The 25,499-nt window shown below is 43.8% G+C and overlaps 1 protein-coding gene across 4 annotated transcripts in view; it reads right to left on the reverse strand.

The window, feature by feature from the left end:
* Nucleotides 1–12,519: 12,519 nt before the first annotated feature.
* The window catches only part of FAM120A (family with sequence similarity 120 member A), a 53,868-nt gene continuing 40,888 nt past the window's right edge, over nt 12,520–25,499 (reverse strand). For 2 of the 4 annotated variants that reach the window (XM_009960595.2, XM_086470598.1), the window contains exons 13-18: nt 25,026–25,235; nt 23,677–23,860; nt 22,620–22,757; nt 21,010–21,151; nt 17,191–17,287; nt 12,520–14,418 (exon numbers count right to left, since the gene is read on the reverse strand). In XM_009960595.2, the coding sequence (XP_009958897.2) occupies nt 14,107–14,418; nt 17,191–17,287; nt 21,010–21,151; nt 22,620–22,757; nt 23,677–23,860; nt 25,026–25,235 (1,083 nt within the window). In that variant the 3' untranslated portion in view covers nt 12,520–14,106. The remainder of the gene's footprint in view (nt 14,419–17,190; nt 17,288–21,009; nt 21,152–22,619; nt 22,758–23,676; nt 23,861–25,025; nt 25,236–25,499) is intronic. The other 2 variants (XM_086470600.1, XM_086470599.1) reach the window with 1 other exon arrangement.

The following is a 25,499-nucleotide window of genomic DNA, read 5'->3' on the forward strand; positions in this document are numbered from 1 at the left end:
CGCTTAAAAGTAGCTGAAAGTACCGCACTCCCCTGCCAGCAGAAATAACGCCCTGATGGTCTGGTGGCTGGGTGGTGATGGCGGGTAAGGGCCTCTAAACACGGACTGGTGTTGGTTTGTATTAAGAAAGAAAAAAAAAAAAAAAGCTTTCTTTTGAGTTGGTAGAATTATATTACTGCTTTTAAAGTTACCCACCTCTGCCCGTGGCAACCCTTTCCCTGTTACTGCTACGCCAAAGAGATGAAAATAAACACCTGAAGGACCAAAGTGAAGCGGGAGGGTGCTGGAGATGGGCTGTGAAGGGCCACTTAGAGGCACAACATCCGACACTGTGCATCCCCACAGACACCGGCTTCCTCTTGGGCGGAGGTGGGTCTGCGGCAGCAAAGGCAAAAGGGGAACCTTCATATTCGAACCGAGATTGAGGATGCAGAACCTCATTTCCCCTTCAACACCGAAGCTCAGAAGGTGGTTAAAACGGTTGCTTTGTGGAGCATTTTGGGGGGATCTGTGTCCTGAGAGTGTTTGATAGCCACTGGCATACTCGCCTAAGAATCACGAGAGCTTCCTACGAAGTACTGACAAAGGGAATCTCAATAGAGGTGCGATTTTAATTCCAGTTATGATGGATCCAGCATCTTGAATCTGTCTCATTTGAGAGGGGAGAAAAAAAGGTCTTCTATTTATCTTAGAGCAAAAAGAGACAATGGACATTTCTTTGCCTTTTTTTCATTGGTCTGCAAAAATCCTCGAAGTCACCTGTGAAGGACAAGGGAAATTCAAGGGGCCAAATGTCTTCAATTCTAAGTTTTTCTACACAGATACATGTTGCCGGTATAGGCAGAACCTGCCTAGGACAACTGAGGAGGGACTGACAAAAATATTTGCCTTGGCCACTGAATTTACATGCCACAGAAATGACTTTCAGCCGGTGTTCATGCAGAGCTACCTTTGAACTATCATCAGGAATGGCATGCTGTGGTCCACCATGGATGTTTATGAGAGTGAAATTAAATTTCTGACATAGCTCAAGGTGTGGTGACCGGGGGGGGGGGGGGGGGGGGGGGAGATTATGAAGATTACAGGCCTGCATTTTAAATCATGACTCATTTGTTTTGAATGACATGTTTTGAATGTCTTGAGACACACAAAGGGGCCTATTTCTTCATCATGCTGAGCAGCGTAAGTATCTGCCCTCGAAAAATCAGACCTCTCTCAAGTTTAGATTGATCTAGTGTGCTTTTAATTGCTCGGAGCTTCAAGCAGAAAGTAGAAGAGTAAGTCTAGGGAGTAAAGCAGGGTGAGGAGGAAAGGCTTGGGAACCATCACGAGAAATGCACCTTGGCAGAGTCCGCTCACTGCTCGGCAATGCCGAGTGCATCTACCAGCACCTCTCAGCTTGGGGTTTAAACAGAGCATTCAGCGATTTTGATGCCCTTTGGTACGGGTCATTCATGGGGAAGTTGGGCTTTGTGCGTCTGTATACCTGAAATATATCCAACCACAGCTTGGAGTGCCACCTTCCTTTCTTGAAACCAGTGTTTTCATTTTAAAGAGCATGGAAAAACTTGCAAGCATAGCAGCTCATCATACCACGTTCTGTGCTCGTCTCCCTCTCCCAATTGTTTTATGGGCTTTGCTTACACCAAACCCATATGCTCTGTGAAAAATTATATCCTCGTCACCTTTCCTCAAGTCCCACAAGCATATCCATGAAAACAGCCCTATTTCCAAAGCATCGCCTGAAATTCTAATGTCAGCATGTCTCCACTGCAGCCACTGGTGAGCTAAACCCTCTTATTACCGCGGGGATTTTGGTGACCACAACAAAGGGCAGCTGGGACATACAAGGGTGCAGCCAGACGCTCCTCTGCAAAGGGAGCTGGAGCAGTTTCAGGCTCCTCAGCTGTCCTGTGCTGCTCCTGGGGCAGTGGTTATATCCAGCAGCAGAGCTGTGCTCACAGTGTTGGTGGTTTTACTCCTTTCCTCTGCAAAGTCAATTGGATTATCTTAAGTTCTGCTGGAAGATGCTAGAGCCGACATTGCCAATATTGCATGGAAACAAATTATGGGAGACTTGGTGGCTGTGTTCTGGCAACTCGGCCATCTTACTGATCATTTTGCCAGGGATTGCCAGATAAAGAAACTAATTGGTGAGGTCGTCTCATTGTTCTGAGTATTTCAGTCTAGAAGCCGTGTAAGGAGGGTGCTTGGCTGCTCTCAGGCCGGGAGGAGTGAGTGGTGGAGCTGCGCTGAGATGCCTCAACAAAACATAATTTGATCATTGAGTCAACTATTTTGAAATTTTGAAGTGAGTTTTTAATATGTACTTTTAATCCAAGTGAAAAAAAAAAATCAGCAGCGTAGGCCCAAACAGGGACCCAGACAACATCTGCGTGGTGGTCGCAGACCCTGCGGGCAGCAAGTGATCGGACCCTAGGAGTTCAGGGGCTGCATCGCACAGAGAGATCTGCTGCTATCTTGGAGCTCACAGGAGAGGATGGGATTTTTCAGGAGTATTTAAATGACCCAGGAGCAGAAGTCTCACCAACGATGACAGCCTGAAGTGGACACTTCGGAAGAGCCTCCATCTGCTCCTTCAGTTTGAACAACGATGGCTCACAGTACTGATCCCTCTGGTCCCATGTCTGGTGTGGTGCTCAGAAAGGCTCAGGCTTGGTCATCAGCACAGAGGGAAGGATTGCTATAATTTTTTGAGCCTCCTGTTTTTTCTTACCATTCTGTAGTGGTCTTCCTAGAGGTGGCCTCTGCAGTGGTATATACAAGGTCCTTCCATTTTATGATGCCCTGTAGCTTTAGACACATTGTTCCCATAGTTATCTCCATGCTACTGTAGAGAAATAAGCCAAGTTATCTTTTTTTCTCTTGATCATATCTACTCTTTAAATAATGTTTGCAAAGATGCCATCTATGAAGCTGCTCTTGAAACAACAGGGGCCACTGAGCTGCAGCAAGCGAGGGGTCAGCAGATGACAGCGTACATCCCTTCCAGTTTTCCCCTCTGACACCAGATTTCTCTGTTGCAGTAGCTAGTTCACTCTCACACCACACTGTACTGGCCTATTTCAATGCTATTTTAGTTGGCACAAACAGGCCAGCAGCACCTGTCAGCCCATGGCTGTCCTACAGTAACTACACAGAAGTGGTACTTCAAATGCTGTAACAAAATACCCAAATAAACCTGAATGCCAAACCAGGAGATGTGCAGTTTGAAGCAAGACTTTCACAGATGTAAACAGGTGGAAGTCATAGAAGGAGACTGGTTTAAAAGGGCCTTTCATGTAGCAAGTTAGGTTAAAGGCCTAGTTAAAGAATTTGTTTTGTATTCACAACTCTTAATGCGGTTTGCATTTATCAGTCCATACATGCACCTCCTCACTTAAGCATTTCTCTCTTGCTTTGTATTTCAGCAAACAATCTGATGTAACACACCACCTCGACACAGAGAAGTTACTTCATTGGGCATAGTGTCCTACTGACATTGAAAGTTTGCATTTATTATCAGTCGCCACAGTCTGTACAGGGTAGATAGACAAAAATCTGACCTTTGACATTACTATCAGGTGTCAATAAAAATGTATCAGTCTCTCTTATAAGAGGAAGTTGTAGCAAGGTGGGGGTCGGTCTGTTTTCCCTAGTAACAAGCGATAGAACAAGGGGAAATGGCCTTAAGCTGCACCAGGGGAGGTTCAGGCTGGATATTAGGAAGAGCTGCTTTACTGAAAGGGTTGTCAGGCATTGGAACAGCCTGCCCAGGGAGGTGGTGGAGTCACCATCCCTGGAGGTGTTTAAGAGACGGGTAGATGTTGTACTTAGGGACATGGTTTAGTGGTGCTAGGACAAAGGCTGGAGTCGATGATCTTGAAGGCCTCTTCCAACTGAAACTGTTCTATGATTCTATGATTTTAAATTTTCAGATATTTTATTTTATTTTAATTTGTTTTAATATTTTAATTTTATTTTTTAGGGGAAACAACTGTAGTAACTCAGAAAATTCACAGTACCCACCCCATACTGCCATACCTCAGGGGCACGCATGGAGAGGAGGTGTGGGAGGAGCCCAGGGCAGGAGCCTGCCCTTGGGAAGCAGCTGACAGTGCAGTAGAAAGCAGCATCCGTAACTCCACCAGGGCACCAATTCTACTTGGCGGACGTCAGGCAGGGTGGTTCAAGGGAAGCAAGTGGGCCAGAAGTCCTCCTCTCTGCTGGTGGACTCATAGGGTCTTCACAGTACATCTTTGTCACTGTGTTTCTATATTTATTTGGGGGCAAAGAGGACCAAGAACAACATGCCTGCACTTCTTCAAGTTACGGCAAAACACTTCCTTGCGTGCATGGAGGAGCCCAGAGATGCGCCTTGCTCCTGCTTCACTGCACCTGCACAAGCGATTGAAGGAAGAGCGCAAACGGGTCCAAGCGCAAAACTTTAATGTTGCATTTGATATTGAAAACCTGTGGGGGCAACAAAAGAATCCTGTATTAAAGCCTTAGGAGGCCTCGCAGCATCTCCCTGACCATGCCCTGCAGCCTTCAGGGTGGCAGCAGTGCCAGTAGGTGCTTGCCCTGGCTGCGCAGAGCCGGCTTGTTCTGCTGCCTGGCACTGCTTTACACAGGGGCTGGGCATGATGCTGCCAAGACCTGGCAACCAAAGCCTCCTACAATTCAATGACGGTTGGGTACAGAAATATTTTTGAAATATTTCAATGAATAATATGAATAATTTCAATGAATAATTAATATTGGGTAGAGAAATACTTTTTGAAGCATTTTTCGCCTGTGTTTTACAGCAGGGTGTAGAGCAGTGGAATGACTGTCACATTTTACTAAGCTCAGCAACGGAAGCAAATGCTTATTTCAGCAGCAGAAATATTTCCATTAAATGTGGTCCTGAAGTTCAAAGCAGGAGGTATCATGCCGGCTACGTCTTTTCACTCACCGTTCATGTTATGTCTGCAGTTATTCATTGAATTTAACCTTGAGGAGAATAACTTAAATAAAATAGAAAAAAAATAGACCCCAGGAGTGCCCCCTGCCCTCTGTGCTGCGAGCTAGGGAAGAAAAACAAAACCTCTGTATGCCGCTCGGCTGCACCCAGGGAGTTAAAAGAGCAGTGGAGCCTCATCTGGAAGAGCAAAAATAAAGCAGGAGTAGGATGGCAGGAGGTTTGCACAATGGTGAAGCAAGCAGCAGGGAGACATGGACTGGCACAGACTGGGGGGAGACAGGCCACGGCTGGGAGCCGGCAGCCCAGCTCAGCCCCTGGCGAGGCCATGGCCACCCGCAGCCTTGGCATCTGTGGGGCTGCTCGCCCCAGGGTGCCCCATGGCTTGGCTGGGATGGGTCCCAGTTGACATCATGGCCCATGGTTAGGGAGCGCTGAGCAGTTCAATGTTAGTTTGAAACCTGCTGTTAGTTTTGGGGTCCTCCCTGTGGGATCATCACCATGCCAGGCTGGTGTGGAGGGAGCTCTGCGGAGACCCCCAGGCCCAGTGGGATCCATCCATCGCTCTCCTTAACCTGCGTCGGCTCTAATCGTCTGCATTGGGTGGCGTCAAGGAGGGGACCACTCACACCCTGGGATTAAGTTGTAATCACAGAAACCAGCACCTGTGTGGCACACACGGCTGCAGGGCTCAGAGCCTTTTGGTGCAAGGATGTTGTCGAATCGGCTCTACTTCGTACAAGGTGCTCCTGGGCTAGAGTTTGCATACGTGCTCCAAGAGATACCCTGTTTCCCAGCATGGGTGTTATACTGTCCTCATCGTTTGCCCTGAGTATCCGAGTTTCTAACACACCAGAAGATTCCCGGTGCTTAGGAAGTGTTTTGATAGAGGCTGTGGGGAAAAAAAAAAAAAAAAAAAAAAAGATGTGTACATGTTCCACTCCATCCCCAGGAATGCTGCCCATCGCCACCAGCCTCTCCAGCCTCTCTCCATCAAGCATAGTTGGGTGAGCCTCGGCAGCCCTCTTCAGGCTCCAGGCGCAAATGTAACGTCCGAAGCACCAGTATTCACATCCATTTGCATAAAAAAAACCCAAAAAACCAAGATGTCATATTCCAGCACATCTCTCTCATGCCACCCCCAGTTATTGCCTCTTTCTTAAGTCCTGTTTGAACTCTTCTGTTTTCCATAGCGATGGCCAATTTAGGCAGAACACAGCAGCTGTAAATCCAGATTAGTGGATACAATAACCACCAGCAAACCACAATAACCCTTGCCACCAGCGTGACCAAGCTCATGGGCAGTGAGAGGGGCTGCGCTAGTCCCCCAGGCAGCAGGATCTGCTGAAGCGCAGGCACCAACGAGGAGCCCTCCCTCAGAAGTAATCTGCTGGGGGAGAGCAGCAGTGATCCCCTCCGCTCCTTGCCTGCAAAGGCCTCGCTTCATCTGCTGCACAGTACGGCTGAGCCCCCCCCAAACTGTGTCTGAGCCCCCCAAACCATGTCTGAGCCCCCCAAATCATGTCTGAGACACCCTAAACCATGTCTGAGACCCTCAAATCATGTCTGAGCCCCCCCAACCACGTCTGAGACCTCAAACCATGTCTGAGGCCTCCAAACCATGTCTGAGACCCCCAAACCATGCCTGAGCCCCCCAAGCCATGCCTGAGACCTTAAACCATGTCTGAGTCCCCCAAACTACATCTGAGCCCCCCCAATCATGTCTGAGCCCCCCCCAAACCATGCCTGAGCCCCTCCAACCCTGTCTGAGCCCCCCCAACCACATCTGAGCCCCCCCCAGACCAACAGCCTGACCACACCAGTGCCAATGCAAAGTTAACATAAGAGCAAAGTCCTCAGGCAGGCTGCAGACAAAAAGAATCAAAAGGCAGAAAGAAGGGGGAAAAAAGTTAATATTTATTAAAATGTGTTTCAATAATCCTTTCTCTTACAGCTGGTTCTTGGGGTGAGGCCAGCCAGACTGCTCCTAAGACCAGGAGTCACCAGTCACAGATGCAGCAAGTAGATTCCATTGCAATCTCTGGAAATCAGTACTTGGTTGCCATATTTTGTGGGAAAAAAAGCATAGTCTAGGGGGGAAAATACCAGGCTCCTGCGGGGCTTGCTCCACAGCTCTGGGCACAGGAGCACTGTCGCTGGCTCGGCTGTGGTGGCTCTCCCCAGCCTGCACAGGCTGCCAACCCAGGCAACAGCTTTCAAAAAATGCCATTTAAAAAAGGATTTTGGCCATGGTTACTCAAGTTTTGTGGCCACCATGGAGCCTCATGCAAAATATTTTTCATAAACATTTAGACCATTTGTAAACAAGGTTTCATAACTTGGCAGTCGGACGATTTTTGTTATTTTTCACCCAGACCACGCTGCCTTGGTGGGAGCTGCCTTCTGCCTCCATCTCTCACAGCAGAGTCCAAGCAGGACCATAAGCATTTTCTGTTCCAAAACTTTGTAAAGAAGGAAGATGCGCATGAGCCCATCGCTGTCATGAGTCTAATTCACATTTATTTCCCCTCTCCCCACTGTGTTTTATGAGGGATCAGGAAGCTCATTTTTTACAAAGCCAAAGAAGCAGAAGTTTACCAACTAAATGGGGGTTTCAAAGTGTTTATAACTTTTCTCTTTCAATTCGCTGAGAGCCTGTTATAAAACAGAAGACAGAATAAATAAAGCAGAATTGAGCATTGGACGAACACGACACTGACAGGGAGACACAAAGCAAAAGGACCTTTGCATTGACAAGGTTTACTAGAAGTGACACTTGGGGACACTCCTCAGAGCTTTGCAGGGAAGGTGCTGCCTGGCCTGAAACGAATGGCAAAATCTGCTGCTGACCATGGACTCGCTGAGACTTCACCCCAAGATACAACCTCGATGCATCGTCATTTCCCTACCTCCAGCCCAGCAGCAGCAAGCGAGCGAGCCCAGTCTGGCCCACCGGCCAGGGTTTCTGCCCTCGTCCTTGCCCTCATCCTCTCTGGGAGGCTCTGGGCACCTGTGGGTGCTGCACCTCTGGGCTGGTGCCCCCAGGAGCTGCCTGGCTCCAATGCCACTTTCGAGTAGCTGCACAGCATCCTGCTGAACGGCCCTCTGCTCCCATTCCATCCCATCCCATCCCATCCCATCCCATCCCATCCCATCCCATCCCATCCCATCCCATCCCATCCCATCCCATCCCACCCTAGCCACGCAGCGGCAGTCACACAGGTCCTCGTTCCTCTCCCTCCCCTTTCCCTCAGTTTAGCTCTTGGCCCATGTCCTTCACCCTTTGCACTCACCAGCTGCACCGAGCAGATATTTAAGATAGCAGGTCACTAAATGCTACTTTTTATTACAAATACTGTAACAGAACCACGATGGATTAAGCTGAATGTTGTCAGTACTTTATGACGTTTCTGCTTTTCTGCAGTACCTTGCCCAACTTTTACTTTATAGTTTTGTTTTCATCCTTCACTCCTGGTTTTTTAAATTGCTGTATTAGTCCGCATAGTCCTGTGTGAACAGTCACAATTGAAACCAGGAAAGGGCACACTTTCATTTACTTCTCAAAATACACCAGTGAGCCCTCAGACTTAAATGCCAAACCAAGGACGGATTACAATCCCATGGTACTTTTAGAAATGCACTTTTTTCTGCCAAGCCCTCTGAATTCCTCATGGAACTAGCATCCTCCACTTGGGTATTAAAAAGAAACAGTATTTAGCTCTTACCTGCTCCTATGGGGGTGCATCCCTGTGGTTGACACAGCCCTGGCTCTTCATGCTGCCCCCAGGAGAGCTGCTGCTGCTGAGGCATTCACCCACGGGTGGGTTGGATACCCTGGGGACAGGGGACACCAGTGGGACATTGGGAACCATCCCTTCCCAACCCACTGCATGACCCTGCTAGCTCCCAGGGGAGAGCAGTAGCTGGTGGCAACTGGGCTTCCCCGGGAGAGGGGACAAGAGATGCTGGAGATCTCACCTTACTCCAGGGCTGTGTGTCTGTCTGTGCACTCTGGCCCAGTGGTTAAGCATGACCAGACTCGGCTCTGGTTGTTTTATGGGCTTTTGGCGCAATAAAAAGGATTATACAGACTTTCACTGAAGGAGCTGTAATCTGCCTGAGGTCTGGATAATTATGCTCCTAAGCACTGACTACATTGAAAAACATGCCCACAGTCTCACTTTTCATCTCCATCCCAGTCCTCGCTGCAACCAGGTGCCGGGGCTTCATCCTGTGCACCAATGCGAGGGACTCGAGAGGTCACTGAAACCTTTCACTGATGGGTGCAGGAACAACCCCAAGCTGTCGGCCACTGCAGGACTCCGCTGGTCGCAGGGCTTTCCACAGCCCTGAAAAACTCACCTCTTCAAGACTTTTTAACGAAGATCTGGAATATAGCATGGTGGCAGTGGCAGCTGCTCTCCCAGGCAGGCTTACGCGCCCCTGGCCCATGACGCAGCCATCCAGCAACGCAACAACTGCCTGAAATAGCACAACCATGAGCGCAGGAATAATACAGTCACAGTGCTTCCTTGCCCCTGCTGCTTGCTGTCCCCGGTGGGAGGGGGCTGCGTGGCCACTTGCCGTCTAGCAGATCACTTAAACCTCATTTTCCTCTGTCCGTAACACAACACTGTGCTTAACGTGCGAGAGCCGAGAACAAAAAACACTCTGGGATGCCTGCACTGGGCTCTCCCTGCACAGACACCCCCCCTGCACAGACACCCCCTGGCCCGTAAATTGTCTCTGCTGCCAGTAATTACCCACGTGCCTGCACTTAAGGACTCACCGAAGATTTGATGTAAAAAGTGCACTAAGTGATGGACTGTGGCACACATAGATCATTGTTAGTTGTTAACAACGCAGTTAAACAATTAGCAAGGGCAGCCCAGGGAGGAGCGGTGATGCTTCAATTGTTTGCAAGTGAGCAGTGAGCAGGGCTCTGCCCTCAGCCGACAGCAGAGCCCTTCAGCATGGCATGGATGGTGGCTGGACATCCCCAGCCAAATGGCTGATTCTCCCAGTTTAACTCTCATCTTGGAGAGGGTTAATGAGGTATTACTCACATAGGAAGCATTTCTTTACTGAGAGGGTGGTCAAGCCCTGGAACAGGCTTCCTGGAGAGCTGCCCCAAGCCTGTCAGTGTTCAAGAGACATTTGGACAATGCCCTTAATAATTTGCTCCAACTTTTGGTCAGCCCTGAAGTGGTCAGGCAGTTGGACTGGGTGATTGTTGTAGGTCCCTTCCAACTGAAATCTTCTCTCTTCTCTTCCTAAGAAGTCTGAAAGCCATCATCTTTATTTCTATCAGTTTTCACTTGAGAAATAAAAAGGCTCACTTCTTGTCAAGCCCTTTGGCCTTTATAAATACCAATGAGCCCCTCCCACCCTTGGGCAGCTGTTCCAGATGCCACACCTGCAGGGGTGAGCTTAGATGCAAAGACCTGCTGCACAGCAAGGAGCTGGCTTCAGCCCCTGCGCTCGGTGCCTGAGAGCTTCTGGACCACCAAGAGGAAACCTTTGGGCAACACACAAGAAGCTCAACACCCCACTCCCCGCTACAGCAGCACCCCGATCCCAGCGGGGCCTGGCAGCAGAGGCGAATGCAGGTAGACGGGACAACCAGCAGAACACAGGTCAGCAGCATCAACACCTCCACGCTCGGGGCTGAGCTTCTGTCAAACAGCAGGTCACAGGAGATGCAGGCAACCTGTCTACACATAGGTAATAGATAATTCAAGAATGTTAACTATTTTAATTAGCACATTAAAAAGGTCCATGTAACATAGCGCATAACAGAACAGAGTCCCCAAAGTGCAAAGTCAAGTATGCGAGGCGTTCTTCAGAAGGGAGCCCAGGCAATACCTGGTCACTCCGTAGGTTCACCAATTCCAGTCAGTTTAACTCTTTGGAAGGGGACCTAATGAATTTGAAATGTATCGTACTTCCCGCAGGAAGCTACTCAGGACAGGAGGGAAGACAGGCAGCCCCATGCTTGCCCTTGAGGGGTGCACATGCATGGAGTACCACTCAGTTCCCCCCAGTGCCTGCACCACCCGCATCCTGTTGCTGAACTGCACATACCCACTGCAGAGGGCAAAAACTAAATTCGATGTTGGCTCTGGGCTCGACACCAATGTTCCCAGCCAGGGAACCAGGGAGCTCTGGTACCTGTAAGACCTCCCCACTGCTACTTCCACTCGCACCCACCACCAGCTGAAGGTTCATCCTCCTCCCACCCCAGCATAGTTTCTGCCCACGGAGTTGGGTTTCAGCCTCTCCAAGGCAACAGCAGGGGTTTAAATGGGCCATGGAGAAAATACATGCTCCGGGTCTGTACACACGTGTCACGCAAGCCAAACTTTTCCATCATAATTTCTTGAAAAAGTAAATGCAGCACCTTACATTTGGGCCACTGAACTAGTTAATCTGCTGTACTTTCACATCCTAATTTTAGTCACACTTGTATGGATAGCTTGTCACACTCTGGCTGCCCATGAAAAAAATTTCGCTGGCATAGCAACACTGAAGGAAGGAGTGAAGTCATTACACTCGCAGTGCATGGCACACTGGTGAAGTCTCCCATGCACGTTTATTTTTGTTGATATTTTTATTCCATGCCACTGAGCAGGTTATGCCAGAGAAGTGAAACTGCTGGGAAAGAGGGCAACTGGCGTCTTGAACCATCACCAGAACAAGAGGGTGGATAATGTCCCCAGAACAGACAAGCTCTGCTATGGGGCAAGCAACATTGCACCAGGGCAGGGCAGGAAGGGACACGATCCCAGCAGAGTTCAACAGTGGGATCCCCTGGGGAGCTGCTGGGACATCAGCACAACCGCTGGTCCTCTCCAGCTTGTTCGACTTTGGCAGGAGAGGAAGACCAACTGCCTTCATCTGCACAAAACAGCTGCACTGCTGTAACCTGCATCTGCAGGAGAGCGCAGAGCTGTTAACAGCACTTGTGTCTACAAGGTGAGATCAAACAGGCTTGGGGCAGGCCTACTTTTAACAACGTCTGTCAGGCACAAGAGTAAACAACTATTCCAATAGAGACTGCAGACAATAAGGGCATGCTCAGACAAAAAGCTCTCCTGCTATCAACCAAGGTATAAACTCACAACTCCTCCTCTCCTCCTGTCATGTCAGTATGATTCATGATGTAGAGGAAACTCCCACATAACAGAATAATTTATTCTCAGCTACGAGGAGCTGAGATACAGGTATTGTTGATCATCTTGTGTTTCAAACCCTGCGAGCACAGGGGGTGGGTCGTCTTCTTTGAACAACTGCCTCTGGCATTTGTCTTATTTGTATCTTATTAGGCATCTCGCATTTAAACGTAGACATCTAGAGTAGCTGCATAAAATAAAAAGGACAAAGTGTTACTGTGATCAGGTGCGGTATCCCTCAATGGCGGCAGCATGTAAAGGCTGTGTTTTCCTTCTGTCTTTTGAGAGGACATCAGGTAGTCTGCTAACTTCATTTGGGCGTAGGAAAACTTTTATTTACAACATGTTAATTAAAAAAATATTTGACAAAAAAGGCATACAGTATTTTATACTAAAAGAATAAAGATTTTTATTAAGCACTGTAAGTTGCATTCAATAGCCTTCAAATACATCACACCACAATCCATCTACAACCAATCAAACCCAACAGTAGTTCATTCTTGCACAATCCATGAGTTGGGGCAGAACTCCCTTCAACTTACATTAAGATACCTACTTAGCTCTTGCGGGCAGGGAATGGGGAATTACACCTCATTTCTGATCACTAATGTGTGATGAAGAGCATCAGGAGAATTATATGAAAACGAATATAAAGAAATGATTCTGATTTTGAAGTACATTAAGTTTGGAAACACTAACAAAAACATCAAAATGATACAGGTATATTTGCTTATACTAAATTCTTGATGGGAAAGTTCTCAAGAACAAGCCATTTGTTTCCTGCTACAGAAGGGGGGTACTTTTTTTTTTTTTTAAGATCCAAGCTTTTTTTTTTGTTTTTCACAGATTTTCATATTTGCTAATATGAAGGCATAAAACAGCAACAGAGAACAATAATGCATACAGCAATGAGTACACCAGGGTAACGTTGATATTCAAAACGGCTAGATAATTTTTTTTTTAAGTTTTAGAATAAATGCAACAGAGGTCAATAATCACAAAATTTTAAGGTTAGAGCAAGATCAGTCAATGACTAAACATAGTTAACATCTTTTATAGGACTATTACTGATTATTAGCTTTTTGTTTTGCAAATGGGCACAGTACTTGTAAGAATGGAAGAAAGAGGACAATAACATGCATAATATTAACTACACACTTTAAAAATTATGAACCATGCAGAAGTTTAGCTCAAATAGTAGTACTAATGGTCTACGTCTGATTCAAAACCACATAGTTCATTGATCACAGATGCATGGTATTAGTCACAAAAAGTTTCAGAACACATTGTGTTTATTTTGAAAGGTCATTTGCATCTTCTATGATTTCAAGTTTATCTCCATTTAACTTGCTTGTAAAGTATGTATGATGTATATTTAAAATCAGCAGAACTGCAATATTACTCTATAATTTTTAGTTTCGATAGTTTGCACATTTTAACACAAAAGAACCACATCAACGGTGATGAAATTTAAGAAAGAAAAAACTGTGGTTGTGCCTTTTTCCCCCCATAATCATGAAATCAAAGCCTTAAAGAAAGCTTTATTGTGACACAGTAATGCAAAATCAAATATAATGGCATACATATGGTGCCAAGTACTAAAAATTATATTTTAAGCTATATATACTTAAAGACTGCCAAAATTTGTTTTCTTTATATTTCAAAAAACAAAACTACAAGCTTTTGTCATAACCAGTTTAAACTTTATGTATATTTCATTTTAAGTGCGGGAGTCAAACGCTCTTCATTCTCTTTCTTTTTTTGTTTTATTGTAGCATTTTGACTACAACTGGTTAAAACTAAAAATGTGTTGTTTAAATCTCTGACATCAAAGAGGGATCCGAATTTCCAAAGTCCTCATTTTTCTCTTACGGAAAGGAAAAAATGTACGTAACTGTAGGCTCTCTTTCTTTCCAGATATTCCTAATCCTGACCCTTCCCAACATCCTTCACCCTCTATAAAAAATAAGTTTACTCTTCTTTTTTTAAGACAGTGGCCTCAAGAGTATCATCTTTATGGCAAACACTGTCTGCATTTAGTGCATTTAAGTGAGGATTTGTATTGCACGTTTTAGAGTCATTACTCAAGGCACTTTCAGACTGATTGGAAGCCCTGATGTCTCCTGTATTCCCATTCATCTGGGAAGCTGGTTTTTCCTCATTCACAACTCCATTTTCAGCCAGGGATCCATCTGAAGACACAATTGAGGATTTAGATTCCTCTGATTTTGACTTAAGTTCTTTGGCTACTTCTTCTGCTGAAGCAGCATAAGGAGGTTTGCCCTATTTTTTAAAAAAAGAAGAAAATTACTGACGAACCACTGCTATATATTTACAGTCTGTTACAATGACACTATTAATAGGCAGCATGCAGTGCGCAGAAGGAGCACAAGCGAATACTGAGTATTGTGAACTGCTGAAATAAGAGCTGGCATACAAAATAACAGCACAGCACAGATGAGAACCAATTTGCAGTGTTTCTGAGCACCTAGCCATGCCTTCTGACGCTCCTGTGGTAAAATGTCCTTTCTATCTCAGATGCTTCAGTTACTTCCCAATGCAAGAGCAACATAAATGTCTGGCAACACCAAAACTGACACTCAATATACAGCTTAACTCTGTTTCTTGGTTCATAAATGTTACAATTTAATGGTATGATTACATGTTATTCAAATGCAAACCAAAACTGTCTTCAGACAATTTTTAAAGAAGCCCAAACATACCAAGCAGTGTTATCTGTACAAGTCTATATGCTTCCAAGATTAGGAAAGTGACTTCATTTGAAAAGCATATAGTAGAATCTCACAAGACTAAGTACAGCAAGAAAACCCAGATTTCTGCAGCACTAGAATGTATATTTAGTTTTGAAGTATCTGTGACAATGAATCTTCGCTTTCTAGAAATATAATAGGCTTTAATCAACACAACAAAATAAGTAGGTTGGGTTCCTAAAAAGCAACGTACTTATCTGCCACGCTGTTAACCAAGTCCAGTACTAAGAAATGACTTAAGATATGGACATCTTACACACCTCAAGCAATAGCACAGAGTTTCATAGTGTAATAATCTGAATTTTTACATACTAGAAACAGCTAGTTCTAGCAAACTAAACATGGTTAGTACCTTTCTGCATTGCTGAAAGATTTTGCTGGTGAGTAAGAACTGTTGCTCTTTAGCATCAGGATCACAAACCTTGTTATCCAGAAAAATCGCAAAAAATTCTGAAGTAACATTGCACAGGTACATGACTGGCACATGAGGACAACAAATATTTATCACACGCCCGTAAGTGCACTTCTTTACAGGCTTTATGTTAAGTTTTAGATTAAATACATGTTTTTGTTTCTTTCCAGATCAAGAGTGAAAGGTCTCATCTTGTGAAAAAACAGGCATGTTTTATGTTTAATACAAATTGCTTATTTCAGTCAGATTCTCCAACCTTTCTCCATATGGCCTCACAACGAGTATCAATAAAGCCACTGCGGGGAGGGTCTTACTTTGTGTAACTGCATGTGTCTGAGCCTGGCCCTGTCCAGGCACTCTCTCCTCAGCTGCCCCTGTTTGTAACACAGGGAAGCACACTGTTTCCAGTTGGTCTTAACTGGGTATCAAAATCTACTGGTTATGCATTGTTTCCCAAGTTCTCCCTGCCACCTGCATTTAATTCACCTTTGTTCTTTTCCTGCAAAAGGAACATATACCAGTGTACAGTGACTTGATGACTGTAAAATCCAATGAGCTCAGGACCAGGCAACACAAAATGCCATTTATCTTTCTTCTCCCTATCACAGGCACAATTTTGGACTCGGATCTTTGTGACCACAAGTATTTATCATCCAAATTACGTATCATTAATAAAAATTTGAATACCCAAACTTGCTGACTGTCTGTCAAGATCGTCTACCATCCACTTACAAGTACTACCTGAATTACATTTACATATGGAAACCTGTAGTTAGCCTGGAATATTTGGAGCTCCTTTTCAGGGCTTCCTGTATTTCATAGGTTAAGGCACTTGGAAATTAGGTACTATATAATTAAGGTAGTGCTTTCTCTTCTATTTAAAGTAAAAGATGTAAAGCTTCAAATACATAGGTACATTTGTAGACATATATAATCTGTGTGCACAGAAATTTAAGAAGGAAGAGAATTATTTGAATTTTTACACCTAGAACACCGCAAGTTTTACTCGAAGCTAATAGTTGCTTCACTGTCCACTGGAGAACATTCCTTCTATTGCTGTCCCATACCTGCAAACACCCCTAGTCTTATATACTGATGTCTCCATGACAAATTGCACATAATTTGTATGTAATAAGATGTAATTATTGTGAAAGTTTTCCACCTATTTACTACTCACTTATCCATTACCACTGGGACTTGCATCAACATTCAAAACTGCATAGCAGCAAGAACAATAGAAAAGGGAGGAAAACATAACTCTGAAGCAACTGGCATTTAATGCAAAACAGCAGTTTGCTTCAGCTGTATTTAAAGGCTCCATGGAAGAAACAAAAACCACAATCCACAGACACTTCATACGTTGTCACCGAAAACGAAACTGTGTGCTCACGGGGGCAAAGACTGCTCTGCTATTTCCTAAAAGTTTAGAGCAAGTTCTTATCTTTGGAGGCATGCAGCAGCAAAGATTCTTCTAGTGCTACTAGTTTTTCTTCATGAGGTTGGACCGTGGACCCCAAAAAGAAACTGGGAAAGAGAAGGGGTGGAAACAGAAAGAGCTAATTTATTTCAGCTTTTAATTTCTCCCAGTTCTTCTACTCCTATGGCTGGTTAGAGCTGTGCAGGCACAGCCTTCATATCCAAATACATTTTTCCATGTGTCTTTACAACGAAAGTTTGTTTATAATTGAGATGCAACGCTAGCCCGTCATCCATCACCAGGTGTGCCGCTTACAGATTCAACACGCAGGCAAGATCACTGTGAGAGACACTTTTATCATTTAAAGTTGTGCTTGTCAATAGCTGGTCTAGAAGTCCATACCATACTAGCCTGTAAACTAGAGTGTTTTGAAGTCAGGCACATGGCTTTATTACCTGAATTGCTCCCTGGCTTTTATAACCTCTCCCATAGTACCTTCCGCCTCTTCCAAAAGTTCTTATCACTGGAGTGGAAATAACTCCTCTAGGACGCCTGTAAGTTTTGAGGAAAAGGAAAAAAGAAAAACGCATTATCAGCTTTGTTTAGAACTACTTTAAATTTTATTTTGCTGGAAGGCATTTTTTTTTCTAGCTTTACTGTCGAGTGACATTTACATTTCTTTAAAGAAGCAATATGAGTACGTAAATCAGAATTACAGGTTTCTACTGCTTGTGAGTGTATGAAACCTAACAAACCTTTTGTTTTCATAGCAATAGAATGACTATTTCTATATTCCTCTTCTAGAGAAAGAATAAATGAGCACTTTGAAAATGTTTCTGCAAAGCTTGAAAGTGCCAAATTATCCTTACAGCGCTTTAAAAACACAGCTCAAAATACTTAAAAAAAAAAAGTAAGCAATTTGAACCATTTATAAGGCCATTTCTTCCCTTTAATAACACTTCCCACGTATAACAAACATGCTAGACAGAAGAGATCAGATAAAAGAAGGGAAGGCAAAATATGAAATTGTTTCAGTTTTGATGGGAGAACACAAAATTATCTAAGAACCTGAGGGGAAAAAGGAGGTTTCAGCCACATCTGACATGCAGCAATTTATCAAGTTTGGATGCTTTCAAACGGCGGCTTCCAACCAGGACACAGCAGGTGGTGGCTTTTTCATTTCACTCAATAAAGATTAGATCAGATCAAAACAAATTTTCGCTCAGCTAAAACTATTTTAATGCCATCAATTGCAGAAACTCCACTTCCTTATCATTATGTCAAGGACTACTTCTCACCTAAAAAGTCTTCTTGTTTTCTCTATTGGAAATGAGCGATTGCTCTACTTTTCCTCCAAATCCACTGCCCAATGCCAGGATGGCCCAGCACGCAGCCTGACCTCTCAGCTGGCACAGAGCAGCCAGGCGCTGCTCTGGTCCAGGCCTGCATCCAGCCCAGTTTCTCTGCTGTGTAGCCTGCAATTGCCCAGTTTGCCGTGCTGGCAGCAAACGGCAGCTGCAACTCAACTGTAGCTCAATTTCCATATACCTGACAACTCCTGTACACCCACGAGGTCTCTGTGAGCTGTATGAACCAACCGCCTGAAGGGGAGGGGAGCTTTCTGTAGTGCTCCTACTTGCTCTGCTGCTGTGCTGCAAAAACTAAGTTACACTGAACTGACTCAGCAGAGAAACACTGATCTGTGCCACGCAAATCTTTTCACACACATTACAAATTCCCACACTGAGTAGTAAGAAATTAAATACTGGGATTTAAAAGCAACTCTCACTGCATTCTTGCCAAAGATTTTAACAGGGCTTACCTATCTCATTTGCTACTTTTTTTTTTTTTTCTTACAAGGTGAGAGCGTGCCCTTCAAGGAGCTCAGTAAGATTTTTCCTATTCAGAAAAATCACACTGAACTTATTGATGGATCAAACCCAATAAAGAGCAGCTGGTGTAATTTTACACAGTAAGAACAACATCCAAGTTCAGTGTTGCACAGAGACATGAGACAATGGTGTAAACAAGCCTGACCTGATCCCCTCTGCTGAAAGAGATAAAAAAATGAAATAGAAGTGTGTAGGACTAGGTGGTAAATTGCAGACAATGTACTATGCAGTTTCCCACTAGTGTTCTTTAGCAGGGAAGAGCATCTGCCAATGAGGACCCCAATCTTTAAAATGCCTGTCTTCAGACAGAACACTAACATTAGCATCTTTTCCTACTTGGTTTTATTTTTAGTATCAACTGACACAACAAACAAACAAGCTGCCTGCAGTAGTTTTCCCCCCCTCTTTGACCAATTCTAGTAGCCCTACATATAAAGAGTTTAACATCAATTATGATTTGATGAAGACAGAAAGATCTGGCATTTGCAATTTTCTTGTCTTTTTGAGGCGACAACTTGCACGAAACCTAACTGCCCAAAGGTAGTACCTCCAACAGGAGGAAAATGTCAAATACTTTACCTCCCAAGTCAAAAGCTACTATTGGAGAATAGTATTTCTCTGTCACAACGGCACTTATGGGAGCAGTAACACCCTTTCAGTGAATTGACCACTTCCCAGATAAGGAGGGCCCTCAATATAGGACTTAGCAGTGCTAGTTCCTGGCTACTGATGTTTTGCCTAATTCATGTATTTACTTCTTCAGAAAATGGAGGAACTGCTGTTCTGTGAAGGAAGTCAGTGGTATGTGTAAATGTAAGCCAGATCTGAGCTTGAAGGTGTCTTCAGATCGTCACTTGGTGTGCCTCAGTCAGACAGCAGCCTGTGAGTATGACACTGTAAATTACCCAGACATCTTCCACAAACAGCACTGTAGTCAGTGCATTTAACTGATGCAAAGTAACAAGCTCTGTAGTAAGCCAGATTCTTCTGTTCGTGGATCCTCATGAAAAAAAGAACTTATGACTGCACACTAACCTAATTTAAATGGTGAAAAATGTTATTTCATCCACCGAAACTGAGGAGTAAGATTAAAATACCCAAAGGGGCCTAGTGCCCCATGCCACACCTCAGCTTGTTCCCCTGGCCTCCCGCTGGCACTGTGGAAGAGCACAAGGTGTCCCATGGACCCCGCTAGCCTGCAGTTAGCTGAGAGTTGTCTAAAGCATCTAAACATGCTTATGTTTTGACAACTGGATCTCATTCTAGAGAATAAAATGTTCCTACTGAATTTGCTCCCTGCTCTGCTCTTACATCAACGCTGTTTTCTGCTGCTGAACTTCTTAATCTTTGTTTCTGCTGTTCTTATCTCTCCCTGTCCCCACACAGGCAGCTCCCACTTCTCCCCCTGCTCCCATTCTCCCAGGGCTTCAATCCAACATTTCCTCACTCAGTCCAAGAAGACAGGCATTCCAACAGCTCTTGCTGGCTTTAGCACTATGCTTTATAGTGCACACTCGATTAAATTAATGGAGAGAGGAATTCATGCTTCCTAGCTCAAGATGGCATAAATACACCAACTTTAACTATAGTAAAGGAATGGAGTAAAGACAGACATAATATATAAATCACACTAATTCGGGATTGTTCCCTGTAATAGATACAATCTTAATTAAAGATGATAAGACATTTCTGTAAGGCACAGAACAATTAAGCCCATGGAAAAAATATAATCTTAAAAGTAAAGGACTAGGTATTTTTGTAACAAAGTATTTCTTTTTCGGAAATGTTGTGCACCTGTAATTTCAGCTGTAGTGAAATGAAGTAGAAGAGCTGATGAAATTAATATTCCTTTAAGCACATCTCCCATCATGACTGTGGCAGAGAACTACTAAACTTAGAAATGTCCTTCAGGTGTCTTCTGCTTCACAGAAGAACTACATAATGAAGTTATTAAAAATTTTATCACACTTCTTAATAAATGTTCTAACATTTATTATTAACAAAGAAAGTAATTGAGTGCTGCAACAGTTTTGATTTGGCATAATGTACTTATTGATTTCACGTAAGAGAAAGCCCCCAAGTCATTTCCTCATGCAAACCAATCCAGCATGTGTACCTATCAATCTATCTATATATATCAGATTCAGAGTATGAATTTTACTTGCACATAAAAATTCTTGTACTCATCTGAATAACTCATTAAAAACATCTTAAAATGAATGTAAATGCTTTTCTTGAACACTCAGTGGGTATAATTTACCTAACGTGTCCTAAAATGTGTTGTATGCAAATTCTAATGCCTCCAGTTTTTCCCTGTTTTACTTTTTTCCCCCCAATCATTAAATTACATATGAAAAGCACGTTCTACAAGGTTGCACTTACCCTCTCGCTGGTCCTCCCACAGAAACAACCTGCAGAGGAAATGGCCCTCTACCCCCTCGTCCACGTCTGCTTCCAGCCCAATGGCCGACTACAGTGCCGGCAATTTCAAGTTTCCCTCCCTGAGAAGGAATAGGTTGGACTCCTGCACATAAAAGCAAAACCAAACCTTGACCTTCACAATCATAACATTAAAGTCAGGAAAGAATGGAAAATTGGTTTGCCCAGATTTTATCACATAGTTTCCTCTTCTGACACTGGGAGATTATTTCTCATTTTGTGATCTTTCAGAAGTATTACAACTCTAAGTGTCTCCCCCCCTGCCCTTTTTAAAAAAATAGGTATGAATTCTGAATGGAAAATTACCTTACATGAGTACTTCAGTTTCAGTAATTAAAAATATACTTTAGATAAGCATTAAGAGACTGATCTTCAGATAGCTTGTAAAATTTCACAAGATTATTTTTTTCCTGCATTCCTAACGAAGAAGTGATTTTTGCAGGTTTAAAGGCACTTTTTAGTGAACATCAAATAGCAGCACAAGACACAGAGATTATAATTGCTATAACAATGTACTACATAGAATTGGCTGTACTAACACTAAGTTGTTAGAAAAATACAGCATTTAAACTGATCTAGGTGTAAAAGGTAGGCTTATCCTTCCCCTACCAAGAAAGCAGCTAAAATTGCACTTGTCTAAAATATGAATGTATCTCTACTCAAGTTGCTCGTATCTTTATACCTGTGGTTTGCCCTTAAAAATCAACTTGGGGGCATACCTAGATTTCTTGAAATATGTGTTAAGTGGAACTGAGCCAGATGTTACTGGTAAGACCATCAGCACTGAAAGGGTTACAAAACACAGCTACGCAGCCGCGATTAATCTTCAAACATTAATAGCTAGGAATTAAATGACTGAGTCAACTCAAAAAGGTTCGTAGTTCCCTGTACAAGTGTTTCAGCTTCAAATGCACATTGGGGCAAAGTTATTCACGTGACAAAGCATTAGAGGTACGTTCGCTCTCAGGATAAAAGGTCAGAGGCCAGAAAGAACAGAAAAAACATGGAAAAATTTCACCCTAAACGGGGGATTGGAATTAACAGGTTTCCACTGTTCCACATTGTACAGGAGATGAGCAACAGACACACAGGTAGGTAAGGAAATCTCACACCTTTGTCCACGCTGACATTGATGACAGCGAAGAACGGGTTAGCAGTAACACCAAAGTCAGTCATTTCTACGTTGGGCGCTTTTTGCAAAAAAGCTCAACTGACTCCAAATTTTAGAAAATAACTGTTAATACAGTCAAGCAAAGTTCAGCTGATTACAGATTCCACCCTTGCATTTTGAAGCACAGGAGATACACTGTCTCGTTAGGTTTTACGGCTATCCTGTGTTTGGAGAAGGGTTTCTAGGCATGAGAGAGGCTGGGGACCTGGGGAAGAGCGCCTGGGAGAGCAGAGCGGACAGCAGCCTGGGCAGGCTCTAGAGAGGGAGAGCCGAGACAGGGAGAAAGGGAGATCGGCAGTCAGTAGGAAAGCCTCAGACCAAACGGTAAAGTGAAGGAAGCTGTTGCCAGAAGCTCTAAGAAAAGGGTTTTGGGTATAATTACCGCCCTGAAACTTGCTAGTCCTGTTGCTGTCATTGCCAGAGAAGGCTCCGGAGTGTCCTGCCGCTGCTGCCACCCGGAAGGCCCGGTAAGCGCCTGTGGCTACTGTTTCCCCATAAGGGCCTCCGAAGCCATAGACTCCTGTTAGACCCAGGGTAAAGAAAGACAGGGGAAAAGCTGTGAGGGGGCCAGGCATCCGGGCAGGCCCCTAGCAGAGATGCAGCTGCCTCCTTCCACCCTTCCGGAGTCAGCAGGGAGGGCCAGGCTCCTGCAGCTGGTGCTGCGCGGGAACAAGCCACCACTGCCGAGGAAGCCCTGGCCAAAGACGTCCTGCTGCCTTAGCGAGCACGGGGTCTCTTATCCAAATAGCAGGCCTTTAACTTGGGTTTGGAACAGGCATCCCAACTTCCATGGTATAGTGTGCATTATAAAGGCTTGCAACAATTTTTTGGCAATGACCTCCGATGGCTACAGTTGTGGCACCCCAGGAACGTCTTACTCCCAATGTCCAGTATCAGGCCTTGGTACCAGAGACGTTTTGAGAAAGGGAGTAATTTTAGAAACAGTTTGGAATGGTTGTATCAGTATTCACACTCAAGGGTGCCAATGGTTAAACGACTGTAGCAAAATACAGAGGGGTGGGGAGGAGGAAAGGTTGTCTTCAACCCTGACAATTAAACTCTGTCCATTAATTTAGGCATTCTTAATATTTATAAAAATAAACATTTTAAGACATGTGCAGTGCAAATAAAAGCCTTTTCATATCATCCAATGTTGATCCATTCCTCCTTTTTCTATTTCATACAATAGCGGCAAAAATACTTTGATCTGGCACAGTTACTTAAAATCCTGATGGAGATATGCAGCAATACAACACATTCCATATCGCTAGGCTATGGCTAATACAAGTAACAACAAAATAGTGATTGGCACATGATAACACATGCCAACCACTTGCTTTTATGTATTTTCCCTATGAAACTGAACAGGCAAATCAGTTTGTAGTTTTGGGAATGTGAAAGACAAGGTACATGTTTCGCATCACTGCCCCATCACTTACCAGCAAAGCCTCTCCCCCTGCCCTGAGGTGGTGGGACTGGCCCAAAGTGTCGAGGATACATAGAAGCTGGATAGAAAGGCATGGCAGGTGGAGGTGGGAAAGGGAGAGGATGGTTCTGCCTGGAGAAATTTAATCCTTCAAGTATGCTCTGACGCATCTTTTCAACCTTGGTTGCCTGCTCAGCCTATGAATAAAGAGAAGGTCACAAAGAGACGTTAACATTTTTATTTCAATTGTATAAAGCTTCATTTACACAACAAATTCAAAGACGAAAGCAAAATAATAGAAGAGTAGGTATAATTACTGCAAACAACTTCCATAAACCTAGCTAGAAAATGACACTAATCTGTCTTGCACACCTACTAAGAGTTGAATGATATTTTGAATTGTTCACAAGAAAATCTTTATGTATTGCTAGAGAGATGGGAATCTAAATACTGAGACAGTTTAGAAGTCGGCAACACAGAAACAGTTTACAAATTAAAAAGGGTTTTCCAAAAAAAATTGAGAAACCTCTGTCTATAATCTCCTGAACACCTAATGCAGCACTTTATTTTAAAACAGAATAATCATGTAAACCTGGACTGCAAAACAAAGTTGATGTAAACAGGCTAAAGCACGCCTGGAGGCTAACAAGCCTGAGAGGGACCACAGTCATCATCAATATTTTCATCCATGATCAGTTTCCGTTCAGTCAGACATAAGAAGAGGTAAACTGTTTTGTTAAAATTTCGTACCTCCCAAAAAGTGAAAGAAACCCATTTTGATCAATCGGTAAACTACTGATTTTTATCAGTTACCTGTTTTTATAGTTAGGTAATAACTTTGCATGATTTGCATACAATAAAAAATACTTCTGTACTTTTAAGATGGCCGTAAGAAATGTGAAAAGATTTTGAGCTTAAGGACCATGACTCCATAGTCTGTAAAATAAATTAGGAATCACAATTTTTCTTTCATTGTAAAACCATTGCAGCTTAGTCCTTTGAGACAGTCTTGCTAGCTTGACCTAAAAACGCAGTACTTGAACAAATGCGCAGAGGTAGTTTTCAACTCAGTCGTTCATTACATTGCAACTGCATTCAAGTTTCAGTTTCCAGAGACAAAAAAAATGGAATTAGAATTTAGGCCAGTTTACTTTTTCCCAATCTACCAAAATGCCATCTCAACCATCAACAAGGGATAGGAGAGTACACAGAGCTGAAAAATACCTATCAGCCATTCACCTCATCTTTCTCTTTTAAAAGCAGAGAGATAGTATGTGAAGTGAAGGATGGATAAACCAACCACATGTAATACTTCTGAAAACCTGGCACGTGATAGTCTGCCACCCTGCTGAAACTACACACCTGACCATCACAGAGGTCAATGAGCGGAACTTTCTCCCGGCTTGCTTTGATGAGCTTGGTCTGGAATAATTTTCCATCAAAATACATCCAAGGACAGCAGTGCTCCCATGGAATTGGCTGTCCGCAAGCATCGTTTGCAAAAAGTGCCATATCGACACCACTCATAAATAAAGCAGACAGCTGAATTCCTCGTGGATCGAGATTCTCAATCTGTTTTAAAAAAATTGGAAATTCAGTAAGATAATGAGATGTGATTCAAAGTTATTCCAAAAGTTACATTATTTTCAAAACTTTTGAAAACAGAGCAATTTTAAAAGGTCATCCAGACTCTTCACACGTAATTGCCGGTTTGACTAGAAGAAAGCATCAGAATCTATCGCCTGTATATGCAAAACTGCAGTACTCAGGAATGCTGCTGTTCCCATCCATCCACTCCAGAGGCAAGACAAAACCAAAAACCTCTATTTTTTCAAC

The sequence above is a fragment of the Leptosomus discolor genome, chromosome 9, assembly GCF_034619465.1.
Source record: "Leptosomus discolor isolate bLepDis1 chromosome 9, bLepDis1.hap2, whole genome shotgun sequence".
Classification (NCBI taxonomy): domain Eukaryota; kingdom Metazoa; phylum Chordata; class Aves; order Leptosomiformes; family Leptosomidae; genus Leptosomus; species Leptosomus discolor.